The sequence below is a fragment of the Podarcis raffonei genome, chromosome 2, assembly GCF_027172205.1.
Source record: "Podarcis raffonei isolate rPodRaf1 chromosome 2, rPodRaf1.pri, whole genome shotgun sequence".
NCBI classification, from domain to species: Eukaryota; Metazoa; Chordata; class Lepidosauria; order Squamata; family Lacertidae; genus Podarcis; species Podarcis raffonei.
In genome coordinates, this window is record NC_070603.1 from 36,154,290 (window position 1) to 36,168,234 (window position 13,945).

Here is a 13,945-nt window from a genome sequence, read left to right on the forward strand (position 1 = left end):
TTACTAAGAACAGAAGAAGAGCCCTGCTGCTGGATCAAACCAAAGACCTATCTACACCAGCATCTTAAATCCCATAGTGGCCGACCAGATGTCTCTGGAAAGCCCATAAACAGGGCATTAGAGCAAAATCCCTCTCCTGTCCATAATTCCCAGAAACCAATATTCAGATACACTATCTCTGATTCTGATGATGGTATACAGCCACCATGACTAGTAGTCATTGTTAACTTTACCCTACTAGCCCCAAATGAGTGGAATGCCATATATAGTGATTTCCCTTAAACTCTGTCATTCTGGTATATCGTACAATAAAGGGATCAATTGTGTGGTGTCACATCTGCTCACTGTTTGTGGTGTGCTACAGATTGGTTGTTGCACTGTCTTAGGGATATCTGGGCATAGAGAACTCTCATACCACACTGTTCCTTTTTCAAACATGGCACCCAAATACTTCACCGCTGCTTTTCCTTCTGCTTGATTTGATGCAGAAGTAGCAGCAAAAGGGAGATTAAAGCAACCTCTTCAGAAACCACAGTGAGGTACATGGTACACAATTTCAGAATAATCAGTTTCCATCACATATGATACGACAAGGCCATTTTCTTACATCACCCAAATCCCAGTCACAGATGGTAGTCACGGTAATTGGCTGGGAGGGTTGGAGTCTGCGGAGTTTCAAAGGGCTAATCTCCTTGCTCCTCCTTTTCAGTTCAGCAATGCTCCTCTCAGCTTGTTTCACAGACTTCTCATCGTTCTAGACAGGAAAGAGGAGGAGAGAGTTCAGAGCTGGTGTGTATTTTGGGCAAATAACACAGCCTAGAGCAGGACCAGAACAACTTGTGGCCCACTAAGCCATGCAGAGTCTATCAGCCCTATACATTGGCCTGCTAGGTAGATGACAATTTTCCTGTTTTCAAAGATCTAGGCTAGTTAGCGAGCTCCTAGTGCTCTGCCATACATAGTTAGTGGAAAGCATTTTGTTTGATGGCCTGTAAGTTGTGTGGGCTGGGTGTTGATGGGGCTGGAGACCCTAATTTTGAGGATGTTGATGACACAATGACTTTTGTTCTGTTCACACATTCAGAAGAAAGCATGGAAGGGGGACTTGGATCATGTTTGCTGTCTCCATTCCTAAAATGCACATTAATCTGAAGGTCTGAAAGAGCTTGTGCATGCACAATTTGTACACATACTGCACAATCAGGAACTTTTCAAAAGGCACATGATCTCACTGGTCAACCCAGGTCAGCCCTTCATCCATAATCTTCATCTGAACAGAACTTCTGTGTTTTATTAATTCTTATCTGGGGAGCAAAGCCTTCTGGGAGAGAACCCAGTCACAAGGCACAGGGACTGGGTGCAGTTCCCCCCCAGCAACTCATCTTCCCTCACCTCCTCCTTTCCCCTCTTATCTTAGCTTCTCATCACTCGATTTAATGAAGTGAATCAAGTCCACTTGTCCAATTTATAACTCCCAGGCTCTGCACCTAACTGAATTTAGATGAAGCCATAAAAATAATTAGATTTGGTTGCTGCAATAATCCAGGAGAGGCACGGTTGCTCCAGGCCAGTAATTAAAACGTAAGAACTTGTTGAAATCACGTCCCCATTCCCCCTTGTGGTTCTCACTTCCAGCTGAAGGAATAAATCAGACACCACTCCCGGGCTGTCCTTGTTGAACAAGCTGTATTTCGTATCAAGGTCATTGTTCAGCTTGTTTAGCGAATGGCTCACAGCATCAGCATCGTCATAGAACTAAATACAAAAAAGAGAGAAGAGCAGTAGCAAAACAGTCAGAGAATTGTACTTTGACCATGAAATTCAGACCCTGCTAACTTCTGCTGCTGTGCTCCTATAGCAGAATGTTCAGGTTGCTGTTTTTGCCAAACTTTAACTATATAGCCTCATCCTATCAGGTCAGTGCAAGCTTCAGGGCTCCAGAGTTTGTCTGCTTCCACTAGTTTCCCATTGCTGTGATTGGGGCCTGCATTAAGACCTCAACAGTCATGTGACCCAGTACTATGTGGCCATGACTTTTGCCTCTATGCATTTGGTTTAGTGCTAAAGCATTTAAAATGTTGGAGACATGCCCTAATTCTATCAATACCAAGATCTTGCACAGAGACTCTTCTACAGGTTTCCCTCCATATCAGGAGTGGCAGATGAACATTGGGCAATAGTCGCTGCCATGGTGCCTCCCATATTCTGTAATGCTCTTCCCAGGAAAGCTTGGCTGCCACTTACTTTGATGACCTTCCAGCACCAGGTGAAGAGCTCTATATTTTCTAAGGTTGTGTAATGGTTTTTATATCTGCTGGCAAATGCATGCTGCTGTTTTAGATTTTGCTGCTTTTAATACGTTGTTTGCAAGTGGCAATGGCTTTAATCACTTGCATGGTATTGCATTTTGATTCTTTGTAAGCTGCCCTAGGAATGTGTCCGAAGGATGAGATAGAAATTTCAATAGCAACGCAGTAGGAAATCTCTTTTGATTCAGACCTGCCTTTCCACAAATGGAAGGTCCGCTTCTGTTTGTGGAATGGACTCAGATCTAGCAGTGGCTCTGACAGGAGGAAGAGAGTGGGCAAGGGTGATTTTTGTTAACCTTTGCTCCCCCACCCCAAAGCCCCTTGCACTGCTGCTTTGGAAGCAGTTCTATAGCAGCTTTGATGGGGCACAGGGAGAAGGACTGCTCACAAAAAATCTGAATCGAGCCCTATGAAATTAAGAGATTTTCTGCAAAAACAAATGCAACATGTATTGCAGGGAGTTGGATGAGATGACCTTTAGGGTCCCTTCCAACTCTACAACGCTACAATTCTATGGACATACTAGACAAACAAATGCTTTCAGACTCTGAACATGGAATCTTTCTAAGCTATGGGTGAGGAGGGATCCATGAGATGGCGCAGGCGCAAGGAGTTCAAAGTGCTGAAGGTGTACCTTCTGATCACTAAGTTTCATGTGAACTTTGTCTGCCTGCCCTTAGGAAACTGCCTAAATATTTTAAAAGTTTCTACACATGATCATGAAGATTTGAGATCCCTGGGGTCCCTCATATACCACCTTCTAGTACCCTCCCACAATCTACCTTTCTGTAGTTCTCTATGTTCTTCAGGTGGTTCTCTTGGCAGATGCACAAGTAGAGAAGATTCTGCCACTCATTCTTAAGCGCTTCCTGATGAGCCTGCAGTGGAAATGAAATAGTTCTCATGTCATTCTCCATCTAGCTTCATGGTTTTCCGCTGAGTTTCTTTTCTGTTAACCCCCAAACTGACAGAAGTATGTAGCTGTGGGCTGCTGAATCCACACAACAAAGGAAATCATATTACAGGCGAAAGATAATATGCTGTTCAAAATCTGAGAGAGGGAAATCAACACATTTGCTTGTATCATGTGAACTTATCAGTTTCTATAAGGTCTGGATCAGAGGTGTGTCGTAAAACATTTTTGAAAAATATTAACATTCAAAACACACGTGTAAGCTCGTTGCACAGTTAGAGGATGGACAGCGGTGTAGTTTATTCTTGTGCAACATCTCATTCCCCGAATACTAATGCCATCAGATTGCAAAATATTACCACTCCCTGAGAAGCTGCATTGTTGGACTCTAGCCCAAGCTCTCCATGATTATATTCTCAGTTGAGAATATAATGCCAAACTTTAATGTAGCACAAAGCAAAAACTCCCCAGATGACCTTGCTCTGCAATTTCTGTTTCCTTTCATAACTGACCATTTCCAGGGCATTTGTCTGCTTGTACATATGACAGGCCAGAACTTTGACCCAGCTATTCCTACATACCACAAAACCATGAAGAATTTTATGTTTTGGTCCACAAGAAAAGGCCTTTCGGAATGGGAGCTTTTGAATCAGGTCACCTGACAACCTGTTTATTGAACATGCATCATGATCCATTTGCCCTGAAGAACCAGAGGGCAGAGAACCCAGCAGATCCAGCAACATATAGCATGGCCCAATTAGTATGGTATTGTCAAACTTAGGTTTGTCTTTTTATACTACTTTAGCTGTCATGGCTGCCTCCTCAAAGAATCCTAGGAATTGTAGTTTGCCAAGCTGCAGAAATTTCTCTGTGAGTCCACCCACACCCCTGCTACAATTCCCAGGTTTCCTTGGGAAGAAGGGGATGTCTGCTAAGCTATTTTTGTAGTGTGGATTTGTCCAACCAAACACAGAATGTAAGGTTGGCGTAATTATTCAGAGAAGATCCTTCATCTAATGCAGATTGCAAAACTTTTGGGGAAATGATATGGGTTTTTTAAGTGGCACACTAGAGTTGCCTGCTCTCAGCTCTCAGAATGTGGTAGGTTTTAATGGCGAAACAGTATCTCAATAAATACTCTTTTATTTTGCTGTTCTCCTGAACTCGCTCTGGAGGGCCATATAATATCACAAACATTTAGACATAGCTTGAAGCAAGAGAAATCTAGAACAATTCTTCCTTAAGCAGAGGGGTGGGGAATTGGTGGTCCTCTGGATGTAGTTGGACTCCCAGCCAGCATGACCAATGGTCAGGGATTATGGGAGAATCAGTGCATAACTGTTTGAAGATCTGGGCACAGAGAGAGTTCCAGATTCTGCACCTACCTGAATTGGGCTCACAGCTGGATGCTTCAGTTCGACCATCCTCTCTCCATCATCTTGGAGGGTATTCACATACTCTTCTTGGTTAAGGAGTTCATTATTTTTGAAATCCTGCAGGAGAATCAGAAGGAGCCCACTATATAAGCACTTTGAATGCTAAGAGGTCCTTTGCATTTTAGGAGAAGCAGTAGCCCCACACGTCCTAGAAAATGCCAAATCTACCGCTAAGCTTAGTTATTAGATGCCTTTACTGACATCAGTGGGGCAGAGAAAACTCCTGCTGCTCAGATTTTCATATAAAAGTGTGTGTGTGAGAGAAACAATGCATTAGAAGACAAAGAGCATGTTTACATAATCTCTTCTCCCAATAAAACAACTGGGAAAATGTGAAGTTCACGTGGCTAGAACTTTCCAGATGTGCCCCAGACCCAATTGGCTAAGGAATCCAGGGCATAGATTAGTGATAGCTCATGTCAGCTGAAAGTGGTAGGACTTCTCTTCCCAAATCCCCATTCACAAATGGTTTGCATGCAAAGAAAGAAGCATCTAGATGCAAAAGTATCTGTTTTCCCTTTCCTTGTTGCTGGCTCTCTCATACACAGATACCCATGCCACAAAGCAGCCTGGAACAGGTTCCCCAACCATTTATATAAAAGTTTCATAACATGGTAGGTAGCTTCCTCCATCCTCCCCATTTACATTTTCTCTTCTCTGCTTCCTCAATGTTTCCATGCTTGTGCGGCACTTTGTAGCTCCATAAAAGCAGCACTAGAGAGCATGCATGCTCAGAAGAAGCCTAAAGGATGGTTTCCTCTGGGGTCCACCCTTGTTCTGTTAACCAAGTCAGAGTAACTACGAACATGCCCAAGTTCAGAGAGCTTTGACTGACCAGAACATACTGAATATACGTTGGGACTCTCCTCTGAGTGTGGACTGAGGTAAAGGGCAACAACAAGAGCAATAGGCCCAGTTATCTGTTTAGTAAAGTGATGTTCAACACCGATAATTAAAAGGACTCCTACCAATGCAACTATGCTGCATGTTGGTGCTGTTACACATATGAATCATTGTGAGCTAAAAATCACTTTGGAGAGTAAATAAAAGAAACCTGCATTCCCTGACCAAAGTCTTATCCAAAAAGTTACCATGGGTGGCATTCAACAGTTTTCTTCAGAGCAGATCAACTGAAATTAGGTATGTTCATTGATTTCAGTGGGTATACTCTGAGTACAACTTAGCTGAATACCACCCTTTGGGCAGGATTCTACAAACAAGCCTTGCTAGGCGAAGCCCACACAATAACGTCCACTGCATGCAGGACATGGCTCCCAAAATTGGTTTTGCGGGTGTTGAGGGAACCCCCAGGACACCATGTAAGGGAATTCTTCTGTCTGGCAAGTCAAAATTATTGTGCTTATGGAACCCTTGCCAAAGCACTATGTTGAAGTCTTCCCCAAATCTCCTGTTCTTCCCTACCAGGTGCTTTTGTTTTGCAATGCCGTCACTTACCTCGTACGCACGCCGCGCAGACTGGGGGTCAGCCATCTGGTCACTCCAGTCCTGCCTCAATATCTTGTTCTGCTGCTCTGTGAGGTAACCCAGCTCCTTAGTGCAACCCTGGAGGTGTGTATAGAGGCTGCCCAAGCTCTGGCCCCGCCAGATAGAGGCTTTCTGTCCATTTGAAGAGAGAGAGGAGATTTCAATGCCTTGACGGCAATTTTAACTTAGAATGCCTATAGCCTGTTTTAGGGAATGTGGTGCATTTCAATTCTCCCTCCTCATAATATAATTTGACACCACAACAACTCCATGAAGTAGTTTAGAATGAAAGATAAAGGCCACTACTGAACATTTATCATATGAACCTGGATCTCCTCCTACATCCAGCCTCAAAACCTCAGTCCAAAAACTTCCCCATAGAGACGCTGGCTACTGTGAGGATGGGTGACTGAAATGAAGGTGTTTGTGCTCAGTGAGTCATGTGGCCTGTTTGGTTGCTTGAAGTGGGCCCTCAGGTTCTGGAAACCATTGTGTGGAAGGGGCAGAATTTAAATATTGCACCCAGGGCATTCAAATGCTTTTCTTTTCCTCATGCTTCCAATTACACATTCAGCCCTTCCTTTATGCAAGGAACCAGGTACTGTAAATAAGGTACTGGGAACTAGTAACCAACTTCAGCTTTGTAGGAGTGTACCTAGGGGTTGACCAGGTTGGCACCTCCAAGGCTGCAGGCCCAAGTATGTGTGCAAAAATTGCACCTCTCCACTCTGCCTTGGAGTGGCTAGGAGGCCACCTGCCCATTGCCCAGGCCATTCCTCCGCAGCTCTGGGGTGGCTGGACGAGGGGCGAAGGCTCCTCTGGGCGTCTCAGAGGAGGAATCCAGTTGCTGGTGTGGGCCTTCACAGCAGCCCTGTGGGGACCCCTCCCCAGGTGGCCAGCAGCACTATTAGAAGTGTGAGTGGAGCACCCAGCATGGCTCAGAGGGAATAAATAGGGAGACAGTTGGAGAGAGTTGCAGGAGGATGGAAAAGGAAGGGATAGGGAGGAAGTAGAAGGGAAAGCAGCAAGCGGAGGAAGGGAGACAGGAAGCAGGCAGACAGATGATGGAGGAGGAGGAGGAGGAAGGAGAAGGGTGGCAGTATAGCAGACCCAATCCTGATGGCTGCGGAGAAAGTCACTGGCACAGTGTGAAAGGCAACAAATAGCAAACTTTTTGAGTGTTGGGTCCATGGTCCCTCCCAACTTTGAAGGTCCCAATATAGCTTCTTGCCAAGGGTGCAGAAGTATGCCCAGCAGTGGAGGAAGCCGCTCGGGCGCCTGGGGCTGCGCACCCTGGGGTGGGGCAAGGGCAGGGCACCCATAGGGGTGGGGCGCACCGCGAAGCCTCCAGAGTCTGCCTGCCTGCTCCCACTCAGTTGCCCTACAGCTGGGGGGGGGGAGGCAGCGGGCGGACCGTTTGGGCAGTGCAGAGCCTGCACGCGCCCAAGCCACCGCGTGGCTCAGGCGCGATACAGGCCCCACGGTGAGTGCCGCCTGGCATTTTGTCACCTCCCTCAGTGGTGGCACTGGGGGTGGCCTGCACCCACCTTCTTCTTCCCCTGGGCATGCCTCAGCAGCTTTGTAAGTGCTTCAGGAATCGACTAGTCCAGGTTGGGGTGCAGCTAAACATGCCTCATTTTCCAAACAATGCCCTGCCTGAACCTGACAGTTTTCTTTAAAATATAAAAGCCTCTTTAATAATCCATTTGGTTTTTTTAAAAGGAAAAATAAGTTACCTCATAGAGAAAAAGTGATGTTGTGATCTATGGATTAACACAGTAAATTCTATTCTAGACATATTGGAAAAGATTCTTACCAGCAATTTCTTGTGCCGGCTCCTTAAATCTTCTGCTTCCTATTTGTTTGGTAAGGAGGGCAGGGAGAGGGAGAGAGAGAACATTCATAAAGTAATTGATTATAAGTTTAAAAAAATAATTTCACAGACTATAGAAAGTTTTATTTAAAAAGCAGACCTTGTCTTATTGCAGGCAATTGTCAGGGTCCAATATATGTACTGTAGGAAAGTCAGTGAAGACTTATTTTATACAATTTGGATTCAAGTAGAGTCTTCTGGCTTTTTAAATAAATTGATGCTAACAAGTTTATTTCAAAATGCTGGTATTCTGTGTGTTTATCATTTTAATTTGAATCAGATTCAGGAAAGTGATGCTGGGAACATTGAATTGTGAACATTGAGTGCAAAATTCTGGCTTTGTTTCATCCTTTCAAAGCAGACCACTCATAGCTTTCTGTTTAAAGAATGGCAGCAGAAAGCTATCAATTAGCTAAGTCGGCCTTTACTTTTGGCTACCAATTAGTCATCACTATCAATTAGCAATTTTACTTTACTAAGGTAATTAAGGCTCAGTCTGTTTCTGTAGGCTGTTATTATCACACAGGGCAGCTGAGGTACAATGTCCTAAAAAAGGCCACATAATCACATAATGTCCCAAATGTGTAATACTCTCCCCCCAGAAGTCCATTTGACACCTACAGTGTTAATTACTTAATTAATCAATGAAGCATTTATTGACTGGCTTTCATATAAAAATAAAAATGTGGTTTGCATAATAAAACAGTAAAATACCTTAAAAACAAAAACAAATACCATAATTTTTTGAAGAACCAAAGCTATGTTTATTTAAGCATCTTTCATGTGTTATCTTTTCAGCATCAGCTCAAAACTTCATTATTTTCTCAAGTTTTTAACTGTTGAGATTTTATAGACCTTTTATTTATAAGATGCTGAGCCTGTGCTGGACAGCGCAAGATATTGTATGGAATTACTTAGATGTGTCACTGATGTTTTTGTTCTGTTTTGAAGAAAGTTCTGCAAGTAAAGTTTTGAATAATATCTAATGGGTCTGGACCATGTTTCATTTCAAAAGGAGTCAGTTTTTATGCACCCAGTTGCTTCCAGCTGCACAATAGTAATATCTGCAATACTCTATACAACCTCGGAATCCGTACTGCATGGTTGAGGGAACCCTACTGAACACATTCTGGGGGCACACAATGGGGTCTATCAACAGAGTTGGAAAGGTAGATGAAATATGCAATTTTACCGGAATATGAAGGTTCTTGATCTGGAGTCCATATGCTTCAATTTCCTTCTGAAGGATGTTGTGTTCTGCTACCTGTTTCTCCAGCTCTGGCATAGTAGGTCCATATTTCCCTGCATCGATTTCTTTCTGCAACAAAGCCAGTAAGAGCACTTTAAGGGTTACCCAACTGAGAAAGACCAGTCCATTCCTCTAACCTCCTACGCCAAGATCTGTTCCTCATGGTAGCCGCCAGCAATAAGGACCCCCTTACCTTGTGATGTTGGAGGTTACTGAGCACCAGAACAACAGAGCAGGAGAAAACAGAAGAGGGGAGGCAGAGGTTCTCAGGACAGGTTCAAAAGGCCTGGTGGTTTTACCAGCACAAAACCAGTATTGGTAAAACTGCCCCCCCCCGATAAACTTTTTTCTGCCATGAAGCTTTTCAGACAGAGGAGAATCCTTTGATTCAGGAGGACCTTAGGCTGTGTACACAATATACCTTTAAAACACATTTAAAGCACATTTCCCCCCTCAAAGAATTCTGGGCACTGTAGTTTGTTAAGGCATACTGGGAATTGTAACTCTGAGGGGTAAAATACAGTGCATAGAATTCCTTTATGGGAGAAACATGCTTTGAATGTGCTTTAAAGGTATAGTGTGTACACAGCCTTAGCTGTTGATTTTACAAGAAAGCAGGGCAGGAGGAGAGTTAAGGTTCATGCAGAGAAGAAACAGCTGAGTAGGCTTACATCCAAGACAACAGTGTGGCTGGCAGCAGCCAAAATATGCCTCCAGCCATTACTCTGCCCATAGCTAGGACACCAGAGAAGAGAAGTGTGTGTGTGTGTGTGTGTGTGTGTGTTGGTGTTGTCTTCCTCACAGACTTTATTAGGGGCCCATAGAGTAAATAGGAGATGTGGAGGGAAGCGTAGACTGGATCATCATCCAAACAGGGAATTTGACTCCCCCTGAGTCAGGGGAGGAAGAAGTCAGTTGTGCACTAAGGAACCCTGTTTCATCTGCTGGTAGATCATCATAATCATCAACAACAACATTATCAACAAAGTATTAGTATTTATGCCCTGCCCAGCTGGACACCAAAGAGCTATAGTGATGACAAGGCAACCCTCCATTCTAAAACCTCAGGTCTAGTGCCAGTAGTTGAAAGCAGGTCTGTGGCAAAGGGTATGTTCAGTAGCAAAACAGCTGCCAGTTCATCTTGACTACAAGCCTGGGGCATTTATTTCAAAGGCACTATTAAAGCAGCTGCATCTTCCGGGTTATTTTAAGATATTTGCAACATTAAAAAAACTTTCTCAGGTTTACTGCAAAGAAACTGCATTTAACAATCCAAACAAACCCCCTTCTGCTATAGTTCCTTCAATGATGGCAGTGACAAGAGGGCCTAAGGTTGCGATCCAAACCATAGATACTATGATTATCATGATAACCAGGTTGAATTCCCATCAAGTTGTATACTGGGCCATATCTGAAGATGGTCTCATCTGCTATCAATGATTGAGCCAGGGGAGGTTATTGCTTTTGTTTGTTACTATGTTATGTATTTTTGTGTTTTTTTATAATGTTAACTGCCCCATGAATCTTTGGATGAAAGGCGGTATAGACGTTTAATAAATAAAAATAAAATCCTCATGAACATAACCACACTTCTTGAATCATGCCTTTTGTTTTCCTTAGTGGAATTAATGTTCACCTTTATTGGCAAATCTGCTTGCTCAAATCAAATACCAGTGTATGCAGTTAGCAACCTTTACCTGCTTTTGTTCTAGAATTTTCCCCCAGTCCACTTTGGAACCAGCTTCAGGAAGCGTAAACTTTTCATACAGATCTCGATATTCGGCACATTGGTGTGTCACTCGGCCGTGCAGCTGCTTGATGCTTTGCAAGAAAGAAGGAAGTTTCTCTGTTAGAAATTAGGTCCCACAACCTAAGGAAGATTTGACCAGGACCACAATGAAAGGTTTGGTCTGGAGTTTATCACCTATTGATGTCAGTCAGCCACATGGGTTACCATTAGGGATGGGAGAATCTGTCAATTTAAGTTTATCAGACTTCCATTTTAGTGTAGACTCCTCCGAATATACACATTTTTGTATACACATTTGCCTAATATACAGTGGTACCTCAGGTTACATATGCTTCAGGTTACAAACTCCGCTAACCCAGAAATAGTACCTTGGGTTAAGAACTTTGCTTCAGGATGAGAACAGAAATCGTGTTCCAGCAACACAGCAGCAGCAGCAGCAGCAGCAGCAGGAGGAGGAGGCCCCATTAGCTAAAGTGGTGCTTCAGGTTAAGAACAGTTTCAGGTTAAGAACGGACCTCCGGAACGAATTAAGTACTTAACCTGAGGTACCACTGTACATATATCTTTCTAAAGCATATTTCCCCATATATTTACATTTACCCTAATTAATTTCTCTGCTGCTTTATGGATTTCTGAGCAACTTTACCTTAGTACATGCATTTTTGTACACATATCTTGGGTTGGGGAACCACACTGCAAAATTCAGAGAAGTGCAAATTTTGAATAATAGAATTGTAAAGTTGGAAGGGAGCCTGAGGATCATCTTTTCCAACCCCCTGCAATACAGGAATATACAGGTGTCCCAAATGGGTATCGAACCTGCAACCTTGGGATTATCAGCACCATGCTCTTACCAACTGAGCTATCTAGGCATGGTTGAATTTCAGTCTGTACATTGTTTTGGAAGGTGCAGATTTGGAAGATTCACCTTAAAATGCAAACTGAATCTAATTTGTTCCTCATCCCTAGTCACCATGCAACTAGGGCCAGGGCCTTTTCAGTACTGGCCCCAACTTGGTGGAACGCTCTGTCTCAAGAGACTAGGGCCCTGTGGGACTTGACATCTTTCCACAGGGACTGCAAGACAGAGCCGTCCCGCCTGGCCTTTGGTTTAGACTCAGTCTGACCCTTATGTTTTCCTCCCCTTATGGTTTTGATTATTATTATTATTAATTAAATTTAGTTCAGAAGGGTTGCAAACAAATAGAAGCATTACAAGCTCACTCTTTTTCAATTTCCAAGGCCTGAGGGTGCTTCAGGCGTTTGACTTTGTCCACATCTAGGAAGAGGTCCTTCAGTAGCACCTCGGCCTCTTTCAGGTTTTTGGCATTCTCCTGCTGGAACTCAAAAGGCTTGTTCTGCTGGCGGTAACTGCTGTCCTGTAATCAAAAAAGGTGTTGGTGCATAAATGCCATCGAAGATGGTAGGAAGTGGCTGTGAATCATGAAGCCAAATCTTACTCTTGAGTACAAACAGGCAGTTCTCGGTATTTTCACAAACTTGAGGAAAGTGTTTTTCGTCAGGCAGTGCATAATCATTAATTTACAGAAATCACTGCCAAAATATACACTGGTAGCCTCTAGCTTAAAGGATTGAAAAAAACAGGTGAGACAAATTTATGAAGGATAGACTTAGCATGCTGAGGGAACAACAACAGATGATACTTCCCGAAGGCATTGGGTTGGAGACAAAATGATGTATTAAGGTCTTGAACACCACCTAGACATTGGGTGTGTATATACATTTCCAGCTGAATCTTCAGGGTTTTAATGCTCTACTCAGGGCTTTCTCCAATACCCCTTCATCTCTAGCACATAGTGTGGGTCTCATATCAACCTCCCAAATTTACCTGCTTAAGTTTGTTTTGTGTTTCAAGGATGTCCTTTTCCACCTGGTCAGCATTTTTTTGCATGCGAGAGATGAGCACAGCCAAGTCATTTGTGCTTGAGGATCTGAGGACAAGAACAGAGAAATCAGGTGCATACAAATTACAGTAGTTTGCTCAAAGTTTTCATTCGAGTCATGGCCCGATTAATCATTATGTAATTGCCAAATACAGGTGACTCTCCACTTACCTTCTGGACCCCCCCCCCCATAAATGAAATGCACGTAAATGGGGAGTCCTAGTGGCTTCTTTGTGTATCAGCTGAGCAGCCTCAACAAAGCCCCGCTGCGCCTCCAGCTCACAAGGAAACCCTCCCAGGCCAATAGGAATGAAACAGATCCAAGTCTGCTGTTGAGAAAGAGTGCCTAACTTTATTGCTGATGTAATGTGGAAGTGAGATGCATTTTGGAGTGTTTGTGCCCAGTAATCTTCTGGGTGACTACGCACAGTCAGAAGTTCAGCAAAGCGATTAAGCTTCCCATAGCAGACAAAATGTAGCAGAGGTTGTTTCACTTGGTAAACACAAAACACACTATATACATATGTCAGAGGCTCAGGAGCAGAAGAGCAGGGGAGAGAGCAAATAGAGAGCGGAGGAGAGGAATCAGAGGGGAGCGTAGGGGAATATGACAGTGGGCCGAGAGATTCCATGAGCTTCTCCAGCGAATCAGAAGATTCCCAGGAGGGGGCGCCTATGATAAGGGCGAGGCGAGTCCCAGGGGGGACGCTCCATAAACAAGGAACCAGAGGGGACTCCCAAGGGAGTAGCGGAGGATCAGGACCAGTTCCCCCACCAGAGCACAGTGGGGGGGAAGAGTCACATGAGTCAGGACCAGCTTCTCCTCCAGCGGGGAGAGAAGATGAGTCAGGGGTAACCACGCCCCCATCGGGGAGTGGGGAAACGGAGGGAAGGCCAGGTCCAGCTAGCCTCCCCGAAAGAGGGAGCAGTGACACAAGTGTAACGGTCAGAAGGAAAGTGGGAGGCTGCGCGCGTGCGCCAAGTTCAAATGTGGAGGAGCGCGGGACAGCAGAAAACCCGGATTGG

General features: G+C 44.1%; 1 protein-coding gene across 2 annotated transcripts in view; it reads right to left on the minus strand.

Moving 5' to 3' along the window:
- EVPL (envoplakin) overlaps window positions 1-13,945 on the minus strand; it is a 44,138-nt gene that overhangs the window by 12,937 nt on the left and 17,256 nt on the right. For both annotated transcript variants that reach the window (XM_053375928.1, XM_053375929.1), the window contains exons 4-13: window positions 12,865-12,967; window positions 12,240-12,394; window positions 10,963-11,086; window positions 9,209-9,334; window positions 7,960-7,998; window positions 6,114-6,275; window positions 4,608-4,715; window positions 3,092-3,187; window positions 1,630-1,755; window positions 608-754 (exon numbers count right to left, since the gene is read on the minus strand). In XM_053375928.1, the coding sequence (XP_053231903.1) occupies window positions 608-754; window positions 1,630-1,755; window positions 3,092-3,187; window positions 4,608-4,715; window positions 6,114-6,275; window positions 7,960-7,998; window positions 9,209-9,334; window positions 10,963-11,086; window positions 12,240-12,394; window positions 12,865-12,967 (1,186 nt within the window). The remainder of the gene's footprint in view (window positions 1-607; window positions 755-1,629; window positions 1,756-3,091; window positions 3,188-4,607; window positions 4,716-6,113; window positions 6,276-7,959; window positions 7,999-9,208; window positions 9,335-10,962; window positions 11,087-12,239; window positions 12,395-12,864; window positions 12,968-13,945) is intronic.